This window comes from Sturnus vulgaris, unplaced genomic scaffold (genome assembly GCF_052056855.1).
Source record: "Sturnus vulgaris isolate bStuVul1 unplaced genomic scaffold, bStuVul1.hap1 Scaffold_198, whole genome shotgun sequence".
Classification (NCBI taxonomy): Eukaryota; Metazoa; Chordata; class Aves; order Passeriformes; family Sturnidae; genus Sturnus; species Sturnus vulgaris.
Window position 1 is genome coordinate 8731356 of NW_028276185.1, and position 26737 is coordinate 8758092.

A 26737-nucleotide genomic window follows, 5' to 3' on the forward strand; every position below is an offset into this window, starting at 1 on the left:
TTCAGGTCACAGCTGATTGATTGTTGGGTTAATAGTAAAAAGAATTTAGGTGTCTGTTCTTAATTGGACAGATTGGCCCTTAAAAGGCCTTGTAGAGAGAGAGAGAGAGATACGTGTCCATTTTTAGCCTGTTAGCTGTAAGTGCTGTAGAACTCACTGTAATATAGATAAGAATTAATAAACATCTGAGTCCGAACACGAAATTCCATCTCTCGAGCATTTAATCCTCACTCTGGAACAACAAAAAAGAAGATAATACACGATATCCCCCCTCCCCAAATTCTCCTGGCGGGGGGCGCTGGGGGCGGGGCGCGGGTGGAGTCCAGGTGAGGAGCTCTGGGCGCTCTGGGACTGCCTGAGGAGTCATCAACGCCGCGCGCTCTGATTGGCTCAATTATTTTGGTGCCTTCTCTGATTGGCTGAGGAGAGGCCCGGGAGTTGAGAGGAGGAGCAGGAGAGATCCTGTCCCAGGCTAGCGGTGGAAGAACATCCAATTAACAAGGCATGCAGATCATTTCCCAGCGGTGCCCACACTCCTGTAGGAACTAAATGCACCGAGGATCTCACGAGGGTCACCAACTCTCTGGCGGCCAAATCCAGCCCTGCGCTCCCTGCGGGTGCGGGCACTCTGGGAAGGGCTCAGCTGCGGGTCAGATGGCCGGAGAGTGGCTTGGTGGTCACCTCGTGTGTGAGGCAGTGATGGGCTGGGGAGATGCGTGGACACCACATGATCAGAGAGCTGACTGGGTAAAGGGACACGGCAACAGCGACACCGCAGTGACAGGCAGCCAATGTGGGCTTGTTTCAGTAAAGTTTGGGTTAAGTTTGGGTTAAGTTTCGAGTATAAAAAGCCTCAGTTGGTTACAATAAACGATCTTCTTCGGAGCAAGCAATCAAGTCCATGTGTCTTTGTTCCTCATTGCTACACATGACCATGAGATGGCCATGACGATGACTCAGCTGTGATCCTGACATGACCATCATATGATTGTGGCCATGAGTTGACCACAAGACGAGCACAAGATGAGCATGACCATGAGATCACCATGACTTGGGGGTTGGCTTTCTCCTTTCCTCTCTGCCTATGGATTTTTTTTCCCATAGACATGCCAACAAGCACTGATGGCTAGGTTTCAGCAGTGATGGTTAGTGACAGGGGGAGGCAGAGCCTTCTTGGTATTTTGGGGGTTTCTCTTGGAGTGCCAGGGGAGACAGGGGGGAAGGAAAGGGGGAACACTGTGGAATTAGAAGCAGGTAAAGGAGGGTGGGGGGCAGTTGCTGGCTCTCGCTCGCTTTTGGCTCTCGGAGCAGAAAGGTCATTGCTACCCCCCCACCATCCCAATGCCGGGAGCTGCCTCTCTGTTTTGGACCCCTCACCCCTGCTTGGACGCCCTCCTGCTTCAGCTTGCTGTTTTCCCAGCATCCTGCCTCTCCTCCATCCCTTCCCATCTGGGACACAGCTGCCATCACCCCAGTGCCCCTGCAGCCGCACGGGGATCGTCGCACCTGCCCATCAGGAGCCTGCCAGAGCTCACTGCCAGCTGTGACAGCAACTGCACCAAAGGGGAAAGTGCCCGTGGCCCAGAGACTGGAACTGGGCTCCTGTTCTGTTTGTTGTTAATTTCATAGTTGCTGTTATTCCTATTTCCATATCATTGCCTGAGAGCCCCTTAATTTCAAAATTATACAGAGTGTTTATGACCCTCTAAAACTGGTGGAAAGCAGCAGGATCTTCCCTAATATCGGCTTCTGTGCTAGTTACACCTGGGGAGAAGAAACTCAAGAGAGAAATTCTCTCTGTGAGAACTCCCTCTGGGAGTTGATGGGACCAATTGGAGGCTGGTTTGGTTATTGACAGCCTGAACAACCAATTGCAGAAAGTTAGTTCGCTCGGTGAGCACACCTTTTGAAGGCGGTAACCCAGGAAAAAAACTCTCATTTATTTCCGGTGGCTGAGCAGGTAACAATGGCCCAGCCCGGGCTCCCTCCCATGTGGGGGGAGCTCGGGAAGCCGCTGGGCCCCGTTTGCAAACCAGGGAACCCGATGTCCGGGGGGAGGAAAGGCTCATTGATGAGACCTTAGCCCGGCTTCCTCCCCTACGAGCCCGCGGCTCTGGGGGGGCCCGGCTCCTGCTGCTGGCTCGGAGCAGCTTTGGAGGGGCCGAGCCCGCCCAGCCCCCGCACGGCCTGGGGGAGGCAGCCGGGCCCTGTCTGGAAGCAGGGGTGGCCATGGGCAGTGCGGGGCTGCAGCAAGCTCCAGAAAAGCTGATTAACATCTCAGCCGCCCCCACACCCAGCGCCGTGACTTCTGTGGGAAACTTTAACTCTTTAGTGCTCAGGTAAGATTTTGCAGACCTCCGGCTTTCCTTTGAATATGAGAGGGTGAAAAGGAGATGCTCCAAAGTCAATGAAGCAAGAGCTAAGTTTCTTTAGAGGGAAGGAGAATGAGGAGATGCTGTGAAGATGGCTGAAAAATCCTTTTGTAAGATTGTAGGGATGAACTGATGTACTGAATATTCCTATAAACCATGGAGAAAGACATGGGGGGTTGGAGATGTTCCATTTGATAGATTGTTAATCAAAGGCATCTGTGTTGAGAATCCTTCACCCCGAGGAGAAAAGGGGATCTCTTTTTCTGGAGATGAAACATGAACAGAGAGAAAGAGAGATAAAGAGAATTTTAGTTTGGAACAGTTAATTCTTAAAACTAAATACCTCATGGGTTTAACATGGCCCATAAGCACAGCTTTGGGAAAGCTGTGAAAATGGGAGGAACTTCACGACTTTGCAAGTTTTTTCCCGGGCGGATGCAAATCCTGAAAGTGAAACCACGAGAGGACTGGTTTTTTCCCTTCTTGTGGTGAAGTCCCTATGGCCTGACAAGAGGAAACTTCTCTCTCCAAAGTGAACTGAAAAGGACTATTTAAGTTGGGAACTGACTGAAGTAGTTTTTTGTATGTTTGTTTTGTTGTTATGAAGGTTGGGAGAGGGAAGGAAGGAGTGGTCTGAAGATATTCTGAATTTGCTTTTCTTTCTCTTTCTTTGTGTAGTTAATAAAGTTTTTTATACCCTTTTTAAGTTTTAGTCCTGCCTTGCTCTTTTGCTCCTGGTTCTGTCTCACAACAGAAAAATGAGTATATTTAAATTGGCAAGTCAAAACTATAACAATGGAGCAGAGTGTCAGCAGCTGCAGCTAAGGGCTCGTGTCCCATCAGAGTCTCTAACGATGGCACCAACGCTGCTGCCTTGCAACAGCCGACTCTGGAAGGCGAGTGTGCCCTCGAGCAGAGCCGCTGAGGTCAGTCAGGGGGACAGGCTGCAGCTGAAGCTGCCAAGCGTTGCTGTGATTCTGGCAAGTCAAGAGAAAACCATGGTGACCACTTTCCCTTACACCCTTTGCCAAGCCACGAAAAATTGTGCCCATAGCATCCCCTCTTTTGGCATCTTGTCTGGTGTGCATGTCTTCCTGAGGAGGTACAAGCCTTCTGGGTGCTGCTGTTCCTGTGCACACTCTGGTGATTTTTCTCTGGTGTCCAGAGCCACGTTGACAGCAGGAGCTCCACAGGCCAGCTCCAGGAGACATCGTTCTTGCCATGGTGGCAGCAGCTCTGTGGGTCCCGAGCTCAGTGTCAGGCGAGTCTTGGCCACACAGCACAGTGGCCTGGACAGCTCTGGGGACCCGGGCTGATCGCCAGAGCTGCCACTTCCCACTGCTCCTCGCCTGCAGCAGCCAGTGGCCGTGATCCAGCAGGGCCTCCTTGTCCCTCCCTGCCCCTCCTTGTCCCTGGCCAAAGCAGCTTGGGCACCTCGGGGCTGTCCCCACCGTCCTGCTGAGGCCAGGCCTCGAGGGCTTCTGCCACGGGCACCAGAGACGCGTCGGGGAAGCGCCAGAGCAGCCGGCTGGCAGGAAGAAGGTGGCTGTCTGGGGGCTGCTTATGGCCTCTGCCACCCAGTTCCTCAGGGCTTCCCACCAACCCATCCACACAAGTCCTCCTGGCCCATCACAGCCTCCCGCCACCCAGCGCCACACGCATCCCCCTCACGCCTTCCCACTGCCTTCTCCGGGCAGGCCTTGGCAGCACCGCAGCCCTTCATGGCCTCCCACTGTCCCGTGCCCTCCACGCCTCCCCCAGGCCTGCCTGGCTGCTGAAGGAGCTCCAGAGGAGCCGCATCAAGAGGCACCTCAGAGCCCTCAGCAATCCAGCCAGCAACACACGGGCAGGACACAGATGGCGCTTCCAGGCTGGCAGAGGGGTGCTGGCCATCTCCAGGGACCGGTCTCTCAGGGATCCCCGCCGCAGCTCCGGCCTCTGCCCACCCGCTCTGTCGGAAGCCTTAAGGCTTCCACAGAACCACCAAAGGCCAAGGGCCTTTTGGCCACTTTCCCTTCCACAACGCATGCTTGGCCAACTTGCCGAGCACAAGCACCCTTTTTGCCCTCTTCCCCATTGGCCTGAAGACTCTGGGCACCAAAAGAAAGCTCCTGGACCTCTGTGTATGACAACGGGAATTTACTAATCCTACAGTGGGGTGAAACAAAGTGCTTGCAGAGCAGAGGTGTTCCCTGCAGGCTCAGGTGGCCCCAGCAGACGCAGCCTCCCAGATCAGTTCTCCATGGTGCTCATGCAGGACAACCAGCCCCTGCGACACAGGGAAGGCCGTGACTTCCAGAGCCGGCGGAATCCATCTCGCATCTGCTGGAGTCGGGAGGAGGGAATGCTCTGTACAACTCTGGTGATGTACAGAGTCTGAAGAGCCAGGCATGAGATGGCAGGGCTGGTGTCATCTGTCATGTCCTGAAGGGCTGGAAGAGAGAGGAACAGAGCCACAGTCAGAGCCTGCATCTGCAGGGACCTGGGGAGACCCTCCAGCCCCATCCCTCCCACACGGCAGCTCTTGCCATGGCCTGGAGGAAGCAGGAGACAGCAAGGATCAGCTGGAAGGCGCTGGCCACGAATGTCCCTCCCGCAGGCCCCTGGAAGGTCTCTGTGCTCTGCCCACGCCGCCCCTCGTGCGCGCAGGGAGCAGAGCCCTCCCAGCCGGGGCAGGGAACGCAGCTGCCAGCGCCAGCCCCCGCTGACAGCCCGCTGGCCTCACTCACCCCTGCACATGAGCTGCAACTCTCGCTGCTGCTCTCTCAGGAACCGCCCGGCCATCCCTGCCAACACAGAGCCTGTCACGGCCCCAGCCGCACAGCTGCCCCGCAGCGGCGCTGCCAGCCCTGCGGCCACAGCAGCGCCTTCCCCTGCAGGGCTCGGGCCCGGCCCTCGCCGCATCCTGACGCCCAAGGACACGGCTGCGAGAGGGCGGCAGCGGCGCCGAGGGCAGGCGGGGCTCCAGAGCCCCGGCCCGGATGGCGCTGCCGGGGCAGCAGGCGGGGCTGGGGCCGAGCTGCGGCGGGGCGGGGAGGGAGCCGGGCTTGTGGCTCACCAAGAAACCTGACGGCCGCCTCTCGCAGGGGCTCCTGTGGGCTCCGCAGGTACGGCAGCGCCTGGCGCAGCAGCTCGGCCGCTCGGCTCCTGTCCTGTGCCAGCTGGAGAGAGCGGCAGGGCACGGAGGGAAGGGTTGGCGCGGGCTCTGTCCCTTGGCCCCGGCCTGCCCTGCCCGCACAGCCCTGAGCGGGGCAGAGGGCCCGGCAAGGCGCGGGCTTGATGGAGCTCGGGGCTCCATCAGCTCCGGCCCTGGGGCCAGAGGAGCCTGGAGAAGAGCCCGCGTGGGCAGCCCAGGGAAGGGGGAGCAGCGTTCTTACCAAGCACTCGCCAAACCTCCACATCTGATCCGCCATCAGCAGGTGCTCAAGATCTCTCCTCTTCAGGAAGCTTAGTGCAGAAAGCAGCGTTTCACAAGAGGCCTGCAGAGCAGCAGAGACCCAGAGATGGCACCGCAGCCCAGGGCACAGGACCTGCCTCCCTGTGCCAAGGCCAGGAGGAGGCTGGAGCCCATGAGGTGCCCGGGTGCAGGGAGACAGCTGAGCCCCCTGCCAGGAGGACAGCAGCACCCAGGAGTCCTCACCTCTGCCACACGCATGTTCTCATGGTGGCAGTTGAAGAAGAGTGGCAGCAGGCTCTTGCTCACAAGCATCTTGAGGGGCTTTTTACCCTTGGCCGCTACCAACCTCATCACCTCTTGGAAGAGGCGAATGGAGAGCAGCTGCACATGGCGGTTGTCCTGTTGGAAAGGAAGCAAAAGCCCTCCACATCAGCTGCTCCAGGCCCCTCTGTGCACAGGCCCAAAAATCCACGGGGCCCCACACTTGGGGGCAGCACCCAGTGGCCGTGGCTGGGGGCACAGAGCCTTACGTTGTCCAGCAGTGGCCAGAGCGCGCCAGCCAGCCGCAGGGCGATGGGGCTGGGTATTGCGAGGTGTCTGTGCGAGAGCAGAAAGCTGAGCACCGCGACGGTCATCTCAACGATGTCTTCATCTGCATCCCGCAACAGGTCCACAAGGCTTTCTGTCAGGCTGTACATTCTAATGTTCTGCACGGAAGACAAGGCAGGGCAAGCCCACGCTGCTGCTGCTGCTGCTGCCATGGAGCCCAGGGGCCGAAGGCCTGTCCTGAAGCACTCGGGCAGCTGAACAGCAACGCAGGAGAGCTGGGAGCAGCTGCCACAGCTCCCAAAGCCCAGCCAAGCCCAAGGGGCTGCTTTCCCCAGCCCCACGCTGCCCGCACAGCTTCAGCCGCTGCTGTCTTCTCACCATCGAGGGGTCCTTGCTGAGCTGCACGAGGCCTCTGAGCACCAGGCGACGCATCTCCCTGGACGTGCTCTGCAGGCGCCTTGCCATGATCTCCAGGAGGCTGTCACCCCATTCTTTGATGTCCAGGAAGTCCAGGACCTGAAAGGCACAAAGCAGTGACCGGGGTGCCCATCTGGCAGGAGCTCAGAACTGCACAGGCCTGAGCCAAGGCAGCAGCACAGGGCACGGGCACCGTCCCAGGCAGCTGCGGCTGTGAGAGGGCAGAGAGGTGGGAGGCAGCTCAGCTGTGCTGCCCATGGGGCTCACCTCCACAAGGAACGCCATGGCAGGCAGCTGCCAGTCTGAAATGTCTTGGCTGAGGAGCTCCAAGAGGCAGGAGATGAAGCTGCAACACCAGATCATGGAGACACAGCGCATCTCCCTGGTGGGGGGGAAAAGGCATCATTGCCCCTGAGCCGGGAGGGCAAAGCTCTCCCAGGAGTGACCCACGGAGCTCTGGTCTTTTCCCAAGCACCCCGTGGGCGCTTTGGGAGGCGGCTGTTCCCGGGCACCCTCCTGTGCCAGCCTTTTCCAGTCTGCTCGTGCGTCTCTTTGTGACAAAACCCTCTCACCCCTGCCCATGGGAACTGTGTGGGGCACCCTGGGCACAAGTGCCGGGGGCAGCAGGGAGAAGGGGGTCTCACCTGGCCAGGAGTCCCACTGCATAGTGGTGGGTGTCAGTACAGAGCAGCGTGTCCCAGCCAGCCTTGCCTTCCACGGCTACCACAACACGCTCACACTGCACTCGGCAGAGCAGGACCTTCAGGGTCTGCACTGCAAACCTGTGTGCAGAGCAAAGCCCAGGTGATGCTGGCAGCCCTGGCTCCTGCCTTGGAAGGGATGGGGACACTGGGAGGACTGGGATGGAGCACCTTTGGGGGTTGGTGGCAAGGCCCAGTTGCTCCTGGCACCCCTTCCAGAAGGTATCAACCTCCTCTGGCGTATCCAGTGCGCTGATGTAAACTTGGAAGAGCAGACACAGAAAGAGACGGGGAAAATACTCCAACACTATAGGTGGGCACCAGGTCAGGTTGAAGACCCTCCACAGTGTCACGGTTGCCTGCAAAAAATGAACCACCCAGAGACAACACTCAGTGCCAAGACATCCGTGTGGCAGGGCCCGAGCATGCCAGGGAGAGGCCGGGGAGACACCTCGGGGTCACCCAGCCTGGTGCCCCTGAACCTTTGCCCTAAGGCAGGTTTCAGCCCAGTGCCTGAGGCAGAGAGATGCAGCTGGGGGGAGGACAGAGAGCTAGCTGCTGGAGAGGTGGCCTAGGGGCAAGCCAAGGTCAGTTGCAGGAACTCACAGCCAGGGCAAAGACTCCTGTGCTGTCCCCATCGGAGGTGTACACACTGTCCACTGGCCAGGCGTTCAGCACATTGAGGAGTATCTGCAGTGCCGGCTCCGCAGTCCCAGTGGAGGACATGATCACTCCCCACATGGCCGTAGCAGCTCTGTGGGGTCAGAGCTCTGTGTCAGGGGGGTCTGGGCCACAGCACTGTGGCCTGGGCTGCTGCAGGGGCCCGCGCTGGCCGTCAGCCCTGCCTCTGCCCACCAGCCCTCGCTGGCAGCACCCAGCCAGCCCACGGGGGTGCAGGCATCTTGAGGGGCAGGGAGGGAGCGTGGCAGCACGCTCAGGGGCTGACATGGCAGCACTGGCAAACGGAGGAGCCTGAGGCTCCTGGAACTGTCCCCCTGTCTGGCAGTCACCAGGGACAGGCTCTACAGGGTAACGGGCCAGGGAACCCTAAACCCTCAAGGCAGGTGGGGCTGCCGTACCTGTCACCCGATGGGGCCCAGCGCAAGAGAGTCATCAGCACATCGCAGGGGTATTCCCTGGTCAGCTCCAGAAGGGCCTTGTCCAGCCTGTGCCCAGCAGACTCGTTGGCCGTGAGCCACTTGTGGATGTACCTCACCATGGCTGGCACCTGCAGAAGGCCCGGGGAGACTTGGACACCTGCCCGAGCAGCAGGTTCCCCAGCTTCCCCTGAGAAGTGCTGCCCTTCCCACCCTATTGGTCTGGGCCTCAAAGACTGAAGGAACCCAGCAGAGCTGGCTTGAGGTGCCACACAATTCCTGGGGTGATCAAGCCCTGGCCACAGGCTGCTTACTTGCTTTGGATTGGAGACACCCTTCTCCACAAGCAAATCCAGCATGGCAGCCCCGGTCTCAGCAGTGAAGAGGGGAAAGTTTGCCAAGAGCCCAGTGCCCACACGGGTGGTCTCTTCCCGCCAAATGCACATGATGAATTCATAGATCATCTGCAGGAGAAGGGCAGGAAGAGAGGGAGAATCCATGGAGTGCTCCAAGCACGGTGCTGGGCTGAGCAGTGACAGCAGGCCCAGCCCAGGTGGGGATGGCTGCAGTACCTGCGCTGTTCTGCGGAAGCGGCCACGGGCAGGGTCCTGCTCTTGTGTCGGGTCCATGGCGGCACCTGGCAAAGAGCGAGCGCAGCCAGGGCTGAGGGGCTGTGGGAGAGGCCGGAGAACAGAGGCCAGCCCTGCATTCCCAGGCAGGCACAGCCCTGGGATGCTCCAGGGATGGGGTGTGGCTGCCAGGGGGTTCAGCCCCAGCTCCTCTTCTGTCCTATCCATGGGCATGTTGGATGGGATGGGATGGGATGGGATGGGATGGGATGGGATGGGATGGGATGGGATGGGATGGGATGGGATGGGATGGGGCTAAGCTGGCTGCAGGCACCAGCCCTGTGGCCCAGCTCTGCTACTCACCCTCCTGCAGCAGCTGGATCTGCTCCAGCTCTTCAGGCTGCTGTGCTGAGGGAGCTGCAGCCTCCTCCTCCTCCTTCACCCAGGCCAGCTTGGGCACTCTGGGTGGTGTCTGCTCCATGTCACTGTTTGGAGTTGGGACTGCTTGCAGGAGAGATGTCTCGGAAAAGCTCCAGATGAGCAAGTGCTGCAGTTGTGCCTTGTGGGCACCTACAACAGAGAAGCTTTGGGAAGGCTACAGGACACCGTGTCCTGCAGTCTGTCCTCGAGGCCACCTGCAGAGGAAACGCTTTGGAAAAGCTCCGGGTCAGTAGGGAACAAGCTGGCTGTGTGGGGGCTCCTCACAGCACCGCTCTCTCCGTCCTGTCCCGACGAGTGCACCGAGCACTGTGGTGTGACCGTGTCACCGCCAGCACCTATGTCACGACGTGTCACAAAGGGTCACCCTTGTACGCTCTGTCCCTGTCCTATTGCACGGTGACCACGGTGCACTGTGTCACAAAGAGCCCTAGGACACACCTCCACGTGCCCTGGGGACACCCCCCGCGCCCCCCCCCCCCCCCCCCCAAAGTGCCCAGCTTGCAAGGAAGACGTTCCCCCAAGGTTCGAGGAGAGCCCAACAGGAATTTTAGGAATGGCTCAAACAACAAGCAGATGCTCCTCTGCTCTGCCTGCTCAGGGCAGCAGAAGGAGCCCCCACGGTTGGCGATGCAGCTGCAGCAGGAAGGGCATCGGGGCCTTCCACAGCAGCTGCCGGGGCCTCTTTGGGACAAGACCCGGTGCTGGGTGGCCGTCACACACACAGGAGCGTGACACAGACACGGGACGTATGGCCCAGGGCACGAATGCTGCTCTGAGTCCTGGGAGCAGTGAAATCAGCAGGTGTGACAGAGTCCCTGCCAAAGGAGACCTGCAGCCCCCAAGGCCTGCCAATGCTGGTGCCTGCTCCTGCCACAGAGACCTGTGTCCCCTGGGGACTTCTCTGCCAGAGGACAGCCAAAGCCCACGTGCATTGGTGTGTGTGCTCCTTTCTGCAGGCGGCTGTTGGCAGGAGCACCTGGTGGCAACACTTGGTCTCTGTCAGAAGCTGTTACTCCTTCCTGGAATGATTTTTGCTTGGAAGTGATTATGTGCAGTGTCCACGCATCTCCCCAGCCCATCACTGCCTCACACACGAGGTGACCACCAAGCCACTCTCCGGCCATCTGACCCGCAGCTGAGCCCTTCCCAGAGTGCCCGCACCCGCAGGGAGCGCAGGGCTGGATTTGGCCGCCAGAGAGTTGGTGACCCTCGTGAGATCCTCGGTGCATTTAGTTCCTACAGGAGTGTGGGCACCGCTGGGAAATGATCTGCATGCCTTGTTAATTGGATGTTCTTCCACCGCTAGCCTGGGGCAGGATCTCTCCCGGTCCTCCTCTCAACTCCCGGGCCTCTCCTCAGCCAATGAGAGAAGGCACCAAAATAATTGAGCCAATCAGAGCGCGCGGCACTGATGACTCCTCAGGCAGTCCCAGAGCGCCCAGAGCTCCTCACCTGGACTCCACCCGCGCCCCGCCCCCAGCGCCCCCCGCCAGGAGAATTTGGGGAGGGGGTATCGCGTTTTATCTTCTTTTTTGTTTTTCTAGAGTCGAGATTAAATGCTCTAGACATGGAATTTCGTGTTCGGACTCAGATGTTTATTAATTCTTATCTATATTACAGTGAGTTCTACAGCACTTACAGCTAACAGGCGAAAAATGGCGACGTACCTCTCTCTACAAGGGTTTTTAAGGGCTGTTATGAATGATGTTCTATTTTTCTCAATTTATCAAGCAACAAGATTAAATTTAATAGTAAGTTTTTAATAGTAACAAAATGAATACAATCAAAGTATTGGAGATGACAATTAAAGTATTGGAGATGAAACAATCAAAGTGCATATATTTAAGAATATACAAAATTTGGCAGTAAGTAATTTAGTATAATTGAGGTTCGTATAAAGCATAAGTAAAACCGACCGGGGAGGGGCCCCCTCCGACCGGGGATACGGGGAGTGGCTCCCATTCCTCACGTATCAAAGCATCCAGGCTAACAATCCCACTTATATACTGTAGGCTACAGAAGTTTCTAGAAAGCTCCTCCTAGTTTCTATTCCTAAAATCTACGTAACTATACTGCACGGCGCATGCTCTACTAATGGGTTGGGGGTCTCTTATCCTTTTAAGGGTCTTATTTCCGATGAAGGCCCATCATCATCATCAGTGACCGAGGTGTGACCTGCAGGTAGCGCAGGCGCCCTGTGTGACTGAGCAGATGTTTTCCATAACATGACTTTAATTAAGTCCCATGCTTGTGATCATTCCATTTTTGACAGCTTCACGGTTGAAGCTGTATTTCTAGATGCCGCTTATCAGACCTTCGTCCTTCGACTATTCTTATCTGACTTTCTTCCAACCTCCTTCTTCAACTCCCAACATCTGTAAGATGTCTTTTATCCTGTCTCACCCATCTCCCCCTTCTCACTCTGTAACAATTGTCTTCTATTGATCTAAATACAATTTTGTTAATATAGTTACAACTTAATTAGCACGAATCACATTTATCACAGGGCCAATGAGTCCAATTTAAAAAAGACACCATAATAGCCCAAGAACCAATCACCCGTGACCTGCAATGTGGAATTTTCTATCTAATTACAAAAGTACCACCTAGACCCGCGAAGAAATTGAAGTAGAAAGAAACCTCCGCCCTAAAATCTCCATCTTGTTTAATATATATTACTATATTCTAAAATCACAAATTCTAAATTTTCCACTATGTGACACTGCACATTTCTATTCCAACAACACACCAGTGATCCCAGATCTATCACTCAATTCTGGAAACGTTCTTCCCAGCGTCAGGTCAAAAGCAGTGTTTTCCTGGGGGTCAGTGCCTGTCAGCACAGAAAGCCCAAACCCCTCAGTTTCCAGGGTTCCAACAGGGGGAGGTGTCAGACCCTGCCCGGCGCTGGCCATGGGGCGTGTGGGGCAGCTGGGGCCCTACTGGTGCCACTGGGAGCCCCCCGGGCTGGGGGCGTGGAGCTCTCGGGTGAGCGGGAGAGGCGGGAAGGGAAGTGGTGGGAACGGTGGGGAGAGAAAGGGAAATGGGGAGGTGGGACCCCCAAACAGATGATGGGGGGGGGGGGGGGCTGGAGACTGGGGAGTGTTGGGAAAGGGGGAGGAAAATACTTAGAAGCGTGGAAAAGATGAACTGGGACTGCGGGAAGAAGGGTCCCATGGCAGCCGTGGGGCACTGGGAGTGCGGAGTCGGGGTTGCCCTGGAACTCTTGGCTACTGTGGGCTGCTGGGGGGCTGCTGGGGGAACACCCCCGGACCTGTGTCCTGCACACACAGCGCTGTTCCAGGAGATGGTTTAGTCCGAGTGTCACTTCATTCACGGCACCGACCGGCTGAGGTTCGTGGAGAGGAACATCTCCAAGCGGGAGCAGTTCCTGCACTTGGGCAGCGATGTGGGGCTGCACGTGGGGACACCTCCTTTGGGGACAGGCTGCCAGGCACTGGAACAGCGACCCGCAATGGATGGAGTACAGACGGGCTGCGGTGGACAGGCACTGCCGGCACAACTACGAGTTGTCCAGCCCGTTCCTCGTGGAGCGCAGAGGTGAGCGTGGGGCAGAGCGTGTCCCCTCGGGCCCTGCCCTGGGAATGACCCTGGAGCCCCTCAAAACCTCCCTGGGAATCACCCGAGACACGTCAGCCCTTCTTGTGCCCATTCCCATGGCTTCCTGCACCCTCACCCCAAGTCACTCCGGTGGCTCTCCCAGTCCATCCCAGTCTCTCCTGCTGTCCTTACAGTCCTTACCCATGTCACCAGAGTATCTCCCAATTCCTCTCAGTCCACAGGTATTCCATTCCCTGTCCACTCCCAGTATTTCTAATTCCAATCCGGGACCTCCACCCTCTCTCCCAGTGCCTTCCCAGTCCCTTCCAGTCTGTTCCAAGTCCTTTTCAGTCCAATTCCAGACCGCTACCCTCTCTCCCATTATCCCAATCCACTCCACTCTCTCCCAGTGTTCCCCCACTCTCTCCAATTTCATTCCCAGTCCTTCAAAGTGCCACACCAGCCCTCCTTCACCTCTCCCAGTTCCCACCAGCTTATCCCAGTGTTCCCACTCTCTCCCAGCGCCACTCAGTGTGTCCATCTCGCTGCTTCCCTCGAGCTCCCAGCCCGGCCCCGGCTGCCTGCTCTGCTCCCTGATGGATTTCTACCCTGCCGACATCCAGCTGAGCTGGTTCCAGGGCCAGCCGGAGCTCTCGGGACACGTGGTGGCCACCAACCTGGTCCCCAATGGGGACTGGATTTCTACCAGCTCCAGGTGCTGCTGGAAACCCCCCCGGCACGGGGTCAGCTCCAGCTCCAGGTGGAGCACGTCAGCCTGGAGCACCCCCTGAGCCGGCACTGGGGCACGGCCCGGACTCCACAGTGTGGGGGGAGTGGGGAGGCACTGGGGGGTCTGGGAGGGGATTGAGGTGTGCTGGGAGTAACAGGGAGAGAGTTTGAGATAGCCTGGTTTAAACTGGGAGTAAGGCTGAGGGTTTTAGAATGGCTGAGGTGTCTGAAGGATGTTGGGGAGGGTGGGATGGGGTTCCGGGGGTCCTGGTGGGCACTGGGAGGGAGTCTGGGGATGCTGGGTGTAACTGGGAGGGATTTGAGTGAGCCTGGAGGGGATGGAAGATCAGGAATGGAAAAGCAGGGGTTGGAATGAGGTTGGTCGTGCTGGAAAGAGACTGGGAGGAGATTTTAAGGGGTCCTACGTGGGCTGGAGGCAATTGGGAGGGTGCTTAGAGGGGTTTCGGGTATCTGTGACAGGTCTGGGGGGGTTCTGACACTTGTGAACCCCCAGAGATGTTGCCAGACACCGTCGACACCAAGGTGCTGATTGGGATTGGGGACTCCGTGCTGGGCTTCATCTTCCTGGCACTGGAGTTCGGCTTCTACCTGTGCAAGAAGGTGAGAGGGGGTCCTAACGAGTCGTGTGCCCCCTCCTCCAGAGCCTGTGTGCTCCCCCTGGGGAACCCTGGCTCAGTGTTACCCCCTTTTCTCTGCCCACAAAGCTCCTGTCCCAGCAGCCGCTGCAGACCCTGCTGTCACCATCCGCTATTAACGCAGAGTGGGGGTCGTGATGGTTCTTTTGATCTCAAAGGTGCAAACAGGCAAAATGCAGGGGACAAAATCAGTTTATTCAACAGCAGAAAATCAGTTTATTCAACAACAGCAATGCATTTCATCAAATGCCAACAATTCAGTTACGGTAAAGGGGAGAGGTATAGGAAACAAAGTATAGGGAAAGGGGAAGGAAAGGAAGGGATGGGAGAATAGCTACCAACAGATGAGACGGGCGTCCTCACGGGTCATGCGATAGACGAGTCTTCGTCCGTGGGGAGATCTCAGGGGTCTTCTCCAGGGGGTCTTCATCAGTGGAGAGATCTCAAAGGGTCTTTCCCAGAGGGTCGCTCTTTTATAGTCCTTCTCCAAAGCGAGTGGCCTCTGGCCAAGAGGTGGGAAGTTTTATGGACCATTGTGTGGTGCTGCAGGAGACAGGTACGGACAAGCAGTCCTCAGTTGGTACAACACAGTCTCTGGTTGGTGCCACAACAGCACAGTCCAGTGAACACAATACACCAGCACACAGTCACGAGCATCCACCTGGCCCGGCCAGTAAACCATTGTCCAGAGTCAGCCTGGGTGGGGTCCTCGAGGTCTCCTTGCGACGGTCGGGAGGCAAAATCGAGGGGAATTTCGGACCGACCCTTACACCTGCCCAGGTGGGGAACACTGGGTGCTGTGAGTCTGCCCGGCAACCGGTGAGTCATCACAGCTGCTCTCTCTCATTGGCTGAATCTTCTTCATCGCATTCTCTGATTGGCTGAGGACAGCCCCGGGAGTTGAGAGAAGGAACAGGAGAGATCCCGCCCCGAGCACCGGCACGGGAACAACAGAGCCAGCCTGGGCACAGCGAGGGAATTTATTATAACCAAATCACAGCAGCACAAGGAGAAGGGAAAGAAATCTCTCCAACCCCTTTCCCCTATCCAACAGGGATCACCAGAGCTCTGCCCAACGGGGGTCACTGGGGATCATCCAACACCCATCCTCCCATGGGGGATGGAGCTGGAGCAGAGCACGAAGCTCTTCCCACACTCGGGGCACTCACAGGGCTTCCCTTAGTGGTGACTCCGTTGGTGTTGGGTCAAGGTTGAGCTCCTGGAGAAGCTCTTCCCACACTCAGGACACTCGTAGGGCCTCTCCCCAGTGTGGATGCACCGGTGGACAGTGAGGGTGGAGTTCTGCTTGAATCCCTTCCCGCAGTCAGGGCAGGAGAATGGCCTCTCCTCTGTGTGAATCCGCTCATGTACGAGGAGATTAAAGGTGGTCTGAAACCTCTTCCCACACTTGGGACACTTGTAGGGCCTCTCCCCAGTGTGGATGCGCCGGTGGAGAGTGAGGGTGGAGTTGCGGTTGAATCTCTTTCCGCAGTCGGGGCAGCGGAAGGGCCTCTCATCTGTGTGAATCCGCTCATGTCTGACGAGAGTGGAGCTTCTCTGAAACCTCTTCCCACACTGGGGACACTCGTAGGGCCTCTCCCCAGTGTGGGTGCGCCGGTGGTTTATCAGGCCGGAGCTCCACCCAAAGCTCTTCCCACATTCCAAGCAGCTGTAGGGCCCTTCCCCTGTGTGGATCACCTGGTGCCGGATCAGGCTGGAGCTGTAGTTGAAACTCTTCCCACATTGCCCACACTGGTAGGGCTTTTCCCCAGTGTGGATCACCTGGTGCCGGATCAGGCTGGAGCTGTCGGTGAAGCTCTTCCCACATTCCCCACACTCGTAGGGCCCTTCCTCTGTGTGGATCATCTGGTGCCGGATCAGGCAGAAGCTGTCTCTGAATCCCTTCCCACATTCCCCACACTCGTAAGGCTTTTCCCCAGTGTGGATCATCTGGTGCTGGCGCAGGTTGGAGCTGTTCCTGAAGCTCTTCCCACAATCCCCACACTCATAGGGCTTTTCCCCAGTGTGGACTCTCTGGTGCCGGATCAGGCTGGAGCTGTTGATGAATCCCTTCCCACATTCCCCACACTCATAGGGCTTTTCGCCAGTGTGGATCCTCTGATGCTGGATCAGCTGGGAGCTGTACCTGAAACCCTTCCCACATTCCGAGCACTCGTGGGGCTTCTCCCCTCCAGGAGGCTTCTCCACCAGCTCTGAGCTCTGCCTGGATCTCCGGCCGCCTTCCTGGCTCAGGGAGGGTCTTTCCTCCTCGCAGCTCCCTGGGCTGGGTTTGCAGCCCCTCCTCAAGAGGGATCTCCGGGGCTTTTCCTCCTCCATCTGCCAATGCCTTGGGAATGAAAAATCCTGGTTTGGGGAAAAAACAAGAGAAGAGTGTGTTGGGCTGGGTGTTCCTCCTTGTCCAAGTGCAACTCAGGAACTCATTGGGCATCTTGTGTCTGTAAGAACCTCCAAAACACCAAGATTCAAACCAAAAATCCTCCAAACATCATGACGCAGATCAAAACCCCCACAAACACCAAGATTTAGCCAAAACCCTCTCCAAAATAGAAAGATTCAACTGCTGCAAAAAACCAAAGCACCAACATTTAGCCAAATAAAGCTCAGAAATACCAAGATTAACCCATGTGAAAATCATGGATCCCCCTCTCCGGTCACCTGCTGCATGCGATGGGGACAATGCTCCTGAGGCCTGGGGAGAGGCTGCAGATACAGGGAGGGGGGAACCTTGTGCTCCTTCCTGTTTCTTCTCTTCCTACTCCTGTGTCCCTACTCTTCCTCCTATTATTCCTCTTTCTCCTGCACAATCCCACCTGCTCCTCCCACGTGCATCCATGGCTGCTTTAGGAATACAATGGGACCTTCACAAGCCCTTGCACCCCCAGAGCTCAGGTCAGGTTGAAAGAACAAACAGGAAATAAAGAAACACCTTTGGAAGCTGGTGATAGAAGCCAAGATGCCATGGCTATGGCTTTTGCCATTGGCTTTGGCCAGAAAAAGTGCCAGATCCAGGGCAGATATTCCATTATCTCCCTTGGAATTGGTGTGTGAAATTTTTTACCCTGGTAATTCTCCATCTAGTGGAGAATAATCCTACTTTTGTGTTGTCAGTTAGGTTTGGGCCAAGGATGTGACAAGCAATTTTTACTCCTTGGAGAAGAAGTAGGAAAATCTTGATTGCATTGGAAATTTTTGTGTATATTTTTGAATGGCTCTTAATGATGGCAACATTTCCATATGGGTTTTTCCATGTTCACGTTTAGGGTGGATTTTGCAATACCAGAAAAGCTTTAAAGGTGATGCTTCAATGCATAAACATTTAAGAAATATTGTTAAAAAGGAAAAAAAAATGGCAAAAAATAATGCAGATTGTGGGGGTGCACTTGTGGATCACCCAATGACTGCTCTGGAATAGAAGCATTGGATCCAGGCACAGCCAGGATAGGAGCTTTAGAAATGCAAATTAACACTGATAGGGCAAAGTGTGCACAATGTACCAGGGTCTTGTTCCCTGGGAGAGGAATTTCGCTGATTTCCTCTGCCCCTCACCCCAAGCTCTGCCTGCTTGCACAGATGGAATTTGCACAACTAAAGGCAGAGCCCATAGTGAGGATATCTGACTGCAACAGAAACTGGTTAAGCTGCAAAGGGAAACAGCAAAGGAAAACGTTGTGAAAACTTCATGAAAAATGTGGGAGGGGGGAATAATCCCTCTGCCCAGTCCAACATGTGCTGTCACTGTTCAGAGAAATCAGTTGGGAATCCAAGTATTTGATGATTATTTAGAGAAAAGTGGTCAATTGATGCAGCCCTGGCTGGAGGGAGCACCCAAAAATGGGAAAAAGATGAACGGCCACCAGAACAAATCCTACAACACCATGGACCAGCCCCTGGAAGCCCTAATGATTTCGTATCAGGAGACAAAAAATCATAATCATAATTTGAGTGGCATAATTAGGTTAAAAACTGTCCTCGAAATAATAACCAACCAGACAGCTCCAGCTCCTGACTTTACTGCCCACCAATCCAAGGAAATGAACAATGAGACATTTCACCATGGGATAGAATCAGATTATCTATTAAAAGGAGGAGAGGAGTTTGTGGAAAATTAAATGATTGAAACTGCTATTTGCAAACAGATGATAACCGAAAAGTGGTGAAACAGATAACAAAGGAAAGAAGAAAATAGCTCATATTCCAATCCAAATGTAGAAAGGATGGGAATGGGACACGTTTTCGTGGTTCCCTGGCAGACCATGGGTTAAACGAATGCTGTTCCTCCTCTGATGTGCTGCAGCAACTCTCAGCTTTTTACCATGCACTGAGTGCAGCTCATTCAGCAGGTGAGCAAGGGGACGCAGGTGGCAGCCAGGCCTCCTGATCCAGAAACGGCTACAAAAGGACAGGGAATGAGGTCACTGAGAATAATCCCAAAATCAAAGAGGATCCAGGAAAAGAGACTAAGTCAATGGTAATAAAGTTAGTGAAGATAATTATTGAGAAAATGAGAAGAGGGTTTGAACAGAGTAAGATGAATGTGCCCGGAGACAGGGCCAGGAATTTGTACAAAAGGAAGTAACAAGACAAACCATCAGTTTCAGAAAACTAATTGGCACGGACAGCTGCTCAACCAAGATCCTTCTCAATTCCTGAACTTCGAGAAGGAGAAACACTTAACAGAGCCGGGAATACCGGATGTTATACAAAAGGAGGGGTGCATATTAACGAGGGCATGAAGTAGGCGGATCGCGAAGTCTGAACCTTCCAAGTACCTCAGGCAGTGGGGAAAGGGAGAGGGAGATCCGGCCTGGAAAATGAGGATAAAAAGGCGGCTGCGTTTTAGAGACCGCATTACAAATGCCGCATGGCCTCTCCCCTTGTTCATGAATAAAGTGACTTTTACAGGACTCCTCTGTCTCTTTTGTGCACACAAACCTCTCGCCACGTGAATTATCCCGTAGAGGGATTTCCCCTTCCACCCCCCTTCCCCAGGGCAGCTACCTCTGTGCTACCCACAGGAACCGGGACGAGCCAGCGCTGCTCCGGCATCGGCTCCTGCCGAGGCTGCAGGTGGGTCTGGGCTCCATCCCGGACTCACCCCCAGCTCCCAGCGCCCTCAGCTCCCGCTCACCCCGAGCTCCCGGCGGTTCAGGGCAGCAGCGGTTCCTTGGCCTCCTGCCCGCTCCTCAGGCGAGGTTTCCGAGAAATGGCGGAGCTCGGGCAAAGGGAGCAGAGTCCGTGCCGCGTGCCGAGCCCGCCCCTCGCGGCGATTGGCTGGTTCCGCTGTCACTCCTCGAATTCGCGCGCTGATTGGGCAGATCCGGGGAGAGCCCGGCCCCGGGGCCGCCGCCACCAGGAGACAAAGAGCGAGCGAGGCGGACGGGGCTTGTGTGACTTAGAGCAAAGGATAAATCCATCTCAAACAAAAGATGTTCTTAACAAGCAAAAAGATTTTCACAGACAAACAAGAAAGCTGGTGTGGCAAGTAGAGAAAAGATCTCAGAATTTTCCAGTGCAAGAAAACTGAAAAAGTACTTCTAGCTTAAAGTGTGTCATACTAACCTTTGGTGATTGGACAATAGTAACATGAATATGGTTATGTTAGTAGTAAGGATAGGCTATAGGTAACAGTAAAGGATGCTCTGTAATGGAAAGTATAGAATGCACTGTAACCAGAACTAGAGAAGCTTCAGACGAACCTACAGCTGTGGCTGAAAAGGCTCCACGACCTGTGAATTGCGGTATCATCTGGATACAAAAAACAGCATTTTAAAGAGCCGTCTGGAGCCCCACATAGCTCGTTTTGGCTCTTACAGACGGGCACACACAGACACACAGACACACACAGACACACAGACACACAGACACACACCCACCTAGGCACAGTCTCCACTAATGCTCACCTGCCCACAAGCACAAGACCTGTTGTCCTTAGAGAGCTCGTGCACACGAATACGTGCAGTGTCATTGACACACGGATGTCCCACACAGAGCCGTGCTCACCCTTGCGGAGCTGTGCACACCTACAAGCACAGAGCTGTGCACAGACTCCACACACGTGTACACAGCAGTGCACAGATGTGAACAGTGCTGTGCACACCCGCACACATGGACACTGTGCAAAGCGGGACGGGCACTCTTACATCTGGACACGCTAGAAAATATCCGTGTGTGCAGCTGTGCACACTGACACACGTGTGCACTTCGGTGTCTGTGTGTGCACACAGAGCTCTGCACACTGGCACACGTGTGCACTGCACTTTTCTAGAGCCCTCCTGGCCCCGACCCCCCTGTGGGTCTCTCTGTGGGATCATGACACGGTGGGGATGGGGACAGGAGAGGGGAGTATGGGTGGGACACTGTGGCACAGTTCATGCCTACAATTAGTTAAAATATGTCACTAGAAGTTCTTCTTACTTCCCCAACCCTCCCCCACACACATACTCGAAGACAGGTCCCGCATTCCTGCAGGCAGCACAAGGCTTCACAAAACCCGGTCTTTGGGGACAATTTCTTAGTTATTTCACTCTGGCGAGGCTCGGGGGGGGGGACAAGGGGACTGTTCCTCTCCTCTCATGTTCTTAGGGGCAACCAACCCTTTTCCTTTCTTCATCTCACTCTCTGCAGAGCTCTGCCCACCATCATTCGCCTTTAATGAAGAAACAAAAGGCAACCTAGAAATCTCCTTCCCAGTGCAAACAACACGCAGAGAATCTGTGCTGGAAACAGAACACCCGTGGTGAACAGTGAGCTTGTTCTGCACAAACAGGAAAGGCCAGGCCAGTGCCCACATGAGACGAGTCACATCCAGTGCTTGCCACCCTCCCAGGCAATATTCAACCTCTCAGCCTCACAGACCTCTGTTCTAGTACTCCCCGTGGGGTCCTGGAAAGAGAATGGTGGCACATCTACTGCCTGCTACCCCCCTCTAGGCAATATTCAACTGTTTCGTTCACAGACTCATCTTCCAGCACTCTCAGTGGGCTCAGCAGAGCCACTTCCCACTGGTGGGGGCAAAGAGCACCCTCTGTGCCTTTGTGGTGGGAGCAGACAGTGTTGTCTCAAAGGAAAGGTCAGAGAGAGACCAAGCTGGACCTCTGCCTCCTGTCCCTCACCCCACAAGGGCAGGAGGGCACAAAGCTGAGCTTTTTTTTTTCTTTTTCTGTCCTGTCATTTCCGGGAGCTTGACTAGCTCGAAGGAGAGGATTAGAAGGATTTCTTGAGGATCACTGCCAGTGCACAGCACACATGGCATCCCTCACCCCTTGCATCATCCTGGGATGGAGGGGTAGGAACCAACAACAGCCCTACCCCACTGCTCCAGAAGCCAAAACCCCCATGCAAGCATTTAGTTATGGCCTTCTTAGAGAACCACATTCCCACGTGAGAGCCCTCCCGCACAGCCGGGCTGGTTCTCCACCCTCGGCCGCGCTGTCCGCGCCACCTCTGGGCTGGCGAACGCCGGGAGTTGCTGGGCTGGGTTTGATGGCCCCGCTCAGCGCTTTCGGCCGCTGCTCACGCCGCACCCTCGCGATTTTCGCTGGCAATCAATGCAGATTGGCCAGGAAAATCCAGAAAGCAAAAAATAGAGACCAATGGCATTCCAGAAGGGGTTTCCTGCAGCCAGACACACAGCAGCAGTTTCCAGGAACTGTCACTTTCTTGTCCACAGCTTTAAGGATGCTGTGGTGGTGCCGCAGGAGAAGACCCTTGGTGTTGTGCTGAAAAGGTTCCTCCAGAAGAAAAGGTGATGTTCCTATGTGCAGGGAACTCTGTGGTATCAGCAGTGGAGGAGCAGGGTGAGGAAGATCTCCAGCCTTGGGATATTTCTGCAAGAGCCTTCACCCCTGCCAGAGCCTGGGTGAGAGCTGCCAGAGTGCAGAGGGAGGCAGCCCTTTGGACAGGCGTCCCTGCTCCCTCAGAGCCACGGCTATGAGACAAACAGCCTCATCCCTGAGGATGCAGATGGGCAGAAAATGCCTGGAAGTAAAAAGGGGAGCCCATCTGACTCCAAGAAGCTGTTCCCAGAGGCAAGTGTCCCAGCAGGAAGTGTCCTGGAGCCACTTGTGTTCAGCCTACAGTCAGTTCCCAGAACGCTGTCCCTGTTCCAGTGGGAAACCCCCCACGCTTTGCAGCGGGAAAGATTCACATGAAACCAAGGAGGCTCTTGCATCTGCAGGAAGCTTCTCCCCTCTACTAGTGAGATGGCCTCTGACTACCAGGAATGTGTTTACAGATTAAGATCTGATCTTCTTCGGAGCATTAGTGTTAAATACATTAGGATTTTCTCGGAGACTTGTCAGAATGTTCCCACTGTTTTGGATCTGACTGGTGTGATAGTTGATAAAAGATTCGTGTTAATCACAAAAGCATTGGGGTTTGTATAAACCAGAATACTAAGCTCTGAAATGAAGCATGGACACTAGATAAAGGAAATTATATGATAAAATAATTCTGTTTAAAATCACCTTGTTATGTTATATTATGTTGTATTATCTTACATTATAATATGTTATGTTATGTTATGTTATGTTTTTCAAATAAGTTGTATCGACTACCAGCTTGCAAACTCAGACTTCCCAAAAAGCCCTTCCTGCCTTTGTCTAATCAATACTGCCTATTTCAAGGACCAGACTCCCAGAACTTCTCTGCTGGTTATCTAGAAGGACCGGATGGCTATCTGTGACTGATTATCATCCAAAGGCTTTGTGAATTTCTGTACAACGAGAACCCACAGTATAAGAAGAGGCTGCAAACCGAGGTTCGGTGGAGCATGGAGTGGGCGGTGACCCCTCACGTTCCCCAGCGCTGCTTGCTCTTTCTATATCAAATAAAGCAATCTAAATTTTGCTGAATATCGAGACTTTTGTCTCTCATTTATAACAGGGTTCACCTTTTCCTCCTCCACGTGTAACGTCGTCTGGAGCACAGAGGTCCCAGGAGCTGCTTCCTCCTGAGCCAGTGGCACTCCTGGCCCTGGGCAGCGCAGGGCCCTGTGCCCCGTATATACCCCTGCAGGGCGGGGCTGTGCCATGTCACCAGGACAACAGAATGGCCAACAGCACCCAGGAACCCGATAGAACGGCCCTGTGTCACAAAGGGCCCAGCCCAGCAGCCCTTCAGCAGCCCAAGCCCCTGGAAGTGGCATGGAGCAGGTGCCCAGCAGGTGCTGGCTTTGCAGGCTGGGCTGTGCGGGGCCAGAGGAATTGGCCGGATGGACGCAGGCAGGGAGTTGTGGTCAGCGGCTCCATGGGCGGCTGCAGGCCGGGGATGAGGGGTGTCCCTCAGGGAGGGCTCTGCCTCGGCCCCGGGGGGGCCCAATGCGAGGGCGAGGGGCTGGGGGGGCACAAAGGGGGGTCTGAGCCCTGTGCACCGGAGGGTGGTCGGTACACGAGGGGGGGGTCCAGTCCCGGTGCCCGAGGGGGCGTCCCGGTGCCCGGTGATTCGTGAGGGGGTGTCCGGTGATTCCTGGGGAGGTCTCCGGTGGTCCTGGTGCATGACGGGGGGGTCCCGGTGACTCATGGAGGGGTCTCCGGTGATCTCGGTGCCCGAGGCTGGCGATGTTTGAGGGGGGGTCCGGCGGTCCCGGTGCACGATGAGGGGGTGTCACTGCTTGATGGTGGGGGGGAGTCCCTGTGCACGGTGACGGTGCTGATTGATGGTGGAGGTCCTCTGGTGGTCCCGGTGCCCGGTGATTGATGGAGGGGGTCTCCGGCGATTCCTCGGGAAAGGGGGGGGCGGTCCGGTGATGCCGGTGCACGAGGAGGGGAGAGAGGAAACTCGAGGGTCCTGAGGGGGTCCCGGTGCACGAGGACGGTTAAATTCGGGGGTCCTGGTGCTCGGAGGGGGGGTCGGTTCCTGGTGTGTGACACAGAGAGAGACCGCGGTGACACTGGGGACCGTGGCACGGGGCTGGTGACACTCAGGGGCTCCGGGTAGCACAGAGACTCTCCCCAAATTCTCTGGCACGAGGTCCTGGTGGCAGGAGGGGCTCTCGGTGATACGACGAACTGGTGGCACTCCAGGGACTCCTGATGGCACAAGGAGTTGGGGGCACTTGAGGGGCTCTTGGTGACACAGGGCTCTCAGTGTCACTCGCGGAGCTCTCGGTGACACGAGGAACCCCCCGTTCCTCCTGGTGACACTCGAGGAGCTCTTGGTGACACTCGTGGGGCTCTCAGTGACACTAGGATCCCCCAGATTCCTCTGGATGACACAAAGAGCCCCCCAAACTGGTCTGGGTGACACGAGGAGACGGTGGCACGAGAGGAGCCCTATGCACGAGGATCCGTCGCACGAGGACCCCCAAAATTCCTCGAGCGAACCCCCCCCCAAATCCTCGCGCGGGACCCCCCACTCAGAGCGAGCCCAATCCCCCCCTCCCCCTTCCTGCTCCTCACCCCGGGGGTCTCCGGGTGATCCCGCCCCAGGTCCTCCCCTTTCCCCCTTTTCCCCCAGGACTGGGAAGGTCGGAGGGACTGAAGGGGGGGTGCAGGTGCGGGTTTTTCCGGGGGGGTCCCGGCGGCCCCCGGGGCGGGGTCAGTGCTCAGCAGCGGGGCCGCGCCGCTCGCACCCGTTGGCCGAGATCGGGGGGGGGCGGGGGCGGCTCGGGGAGCCCCCGGGCCCCCAAATCACACCCGGGTCTGCTGCTTTAGTCCTGTGCTCCCAGCGCTGATTTTTCTCTTTATTTAGTCTTTTGGTGTATTTTTTTTGGTAAGATTTAATAAACCTTTAAAATTTTACAAAGTCAGAGTCGTTTATCCAACCCTGCACTGCCGGGGTAGGAGGTGCAGTTGGAAGGAGGAAGACGTGTGGAAAGCTGGTTTGAAGGGTCTTCATTTACCTCTCATTATTATCCTGCTCTGAGTTTTTGGAGTTTTCTGACAGAAATCTCTCCCCTCTCCCACTCATCCACAGGGCTTGTGGGGCAGTTTTCCCTTTTTGGGGAAAATTAAAGCCATGCACAGACGCTCCTAATTAGGGGTAGCGGCACTGAGGCTCCAAGGCTGCGCGCTGAGCCGGAGGCAGCGAACACGCAGGGCTGGGAAAGGCGTGCCGGGAGCTGCGGAGAACTTTGTTTGTGTTTCCAGGCCAATGGCGGCTCGGGCCCGGGCCCGTTCCAGGGCTGTTCCTCATCTCCGCCTTTGCCCTCCCACAGCCCGGGGGGCCCTGAGAGCGCGGGCCGAGGCTGGGCCGTGTGCAGAGCTCGGCCCTCGCTGCCATTGGCTGATTGTGCCAATGTCACTCGTGGTGCTCGCGCGCTGATTGGGCAGAGCAGCAACGGCGCCATTGTGGCAGCGTCTGTGCGGGCCCGGCAGCGGCGGCAGCGGCCGGAGCCCGGGGAGGCGGCGGCGGAGCTCGGAGGCGGCCCCAGCGCAGGTGGGAGCCGCGCTCGGTTGTGCGGGGGCTCGGGGCTCGCTGCGGGCCTCGGGGGCGGCAGGGGGCTCTGGCGGGTTGGTTGTGCCGGTGCCGGCCCGTGTTGGCGCTGGGCTGAGGGCGCTGCGGGAGCGGCTGCCCGCGGTCTCCTTCCCGCTGGGGCCTCGGCAGGAGCCGGTGCCGGAGCAGCGCTGGCTCGTCCCGGTTGCTGTGGGTGGCACAGAGGTGTCTGCCCTGTGCCCGGGGCTGTGCGGGAAAATTCCCGTGGCCAGAGGTTTGTGTGCCCGCAGGAGACAGAGGAGTCCTGTAAAAGTGACTTTATTGATGAACAAAGGGAGACGCCATGCGGCATTTGCCATGCGGTCTCTAAAGCGCCGCCTCCTTTTTATCCTCATTTTCCCTTCTGCACCTCCCTCTCCACTTCCCTACTGGCTGAGGTACTTGGAAGGTTCAGACTTCCCGATCCACCTACAGCATGTCCCTCCTAATATGCACTCCTACTACGATATTAATCTTACTGCTTTCAATCCCTCCTTCTCTCATTTTCTCAAGAATTGCCTTTACTAACTTTTAATTTCCATCGACTCAATCTCTTTTCCTGCATCCTGTTTGACGCAAGGTGTCGTGCATGGTAAAAAGATGAGAATTTCTGCAGCACGTCAGAGGAGGAGCAGCATTCGTTTCACCCATGGTCTGCCAGGAAACCACGAAAACGTGTCCCATTCCCTTCCTTTCCACATTTGACCGGAATATGAGCTACTTTCTCACTTCCTTTGTTATCTGTTTCACCACTTTTCCTTTGTGATCTGTTTGCAAACAGAAGTTTGAGTCATTTAATTTTCCACAAACTTCTC

The 26737-nt window shown here is 56.0% G+C and overlaps 1 protein-coding gene across 1 annotated transcript in view; it reads right to left on the minus strand.

The window, feature by feature from the left end:
- Window positions 1–19697, minus strand: part of LOC148217960 (uncharacterized) — a 58143-nt gene extending 38446 nt beyond the window's left edge. The window contains exons 1-2 of the mRNA XM_088158334.1: window positions 19639–19697; window positions 15737–16853 (exon numbers count right to left, since the gene is read on the minus strand). Of these exons, the coding sequence (XP_088014460.1) occupies window positions 15737–16826 (1090 nt within the window). The 5' untranslated portion in view covers window positions 16827–16853; window positions 19639–19697. The remainder of the gene's footprint in view (window positions 1–15736; window positions 16854–19638) is intronic.
- Between the last annotated feature and the right edge of the window lie 7040 nt (window positions 19698–26737).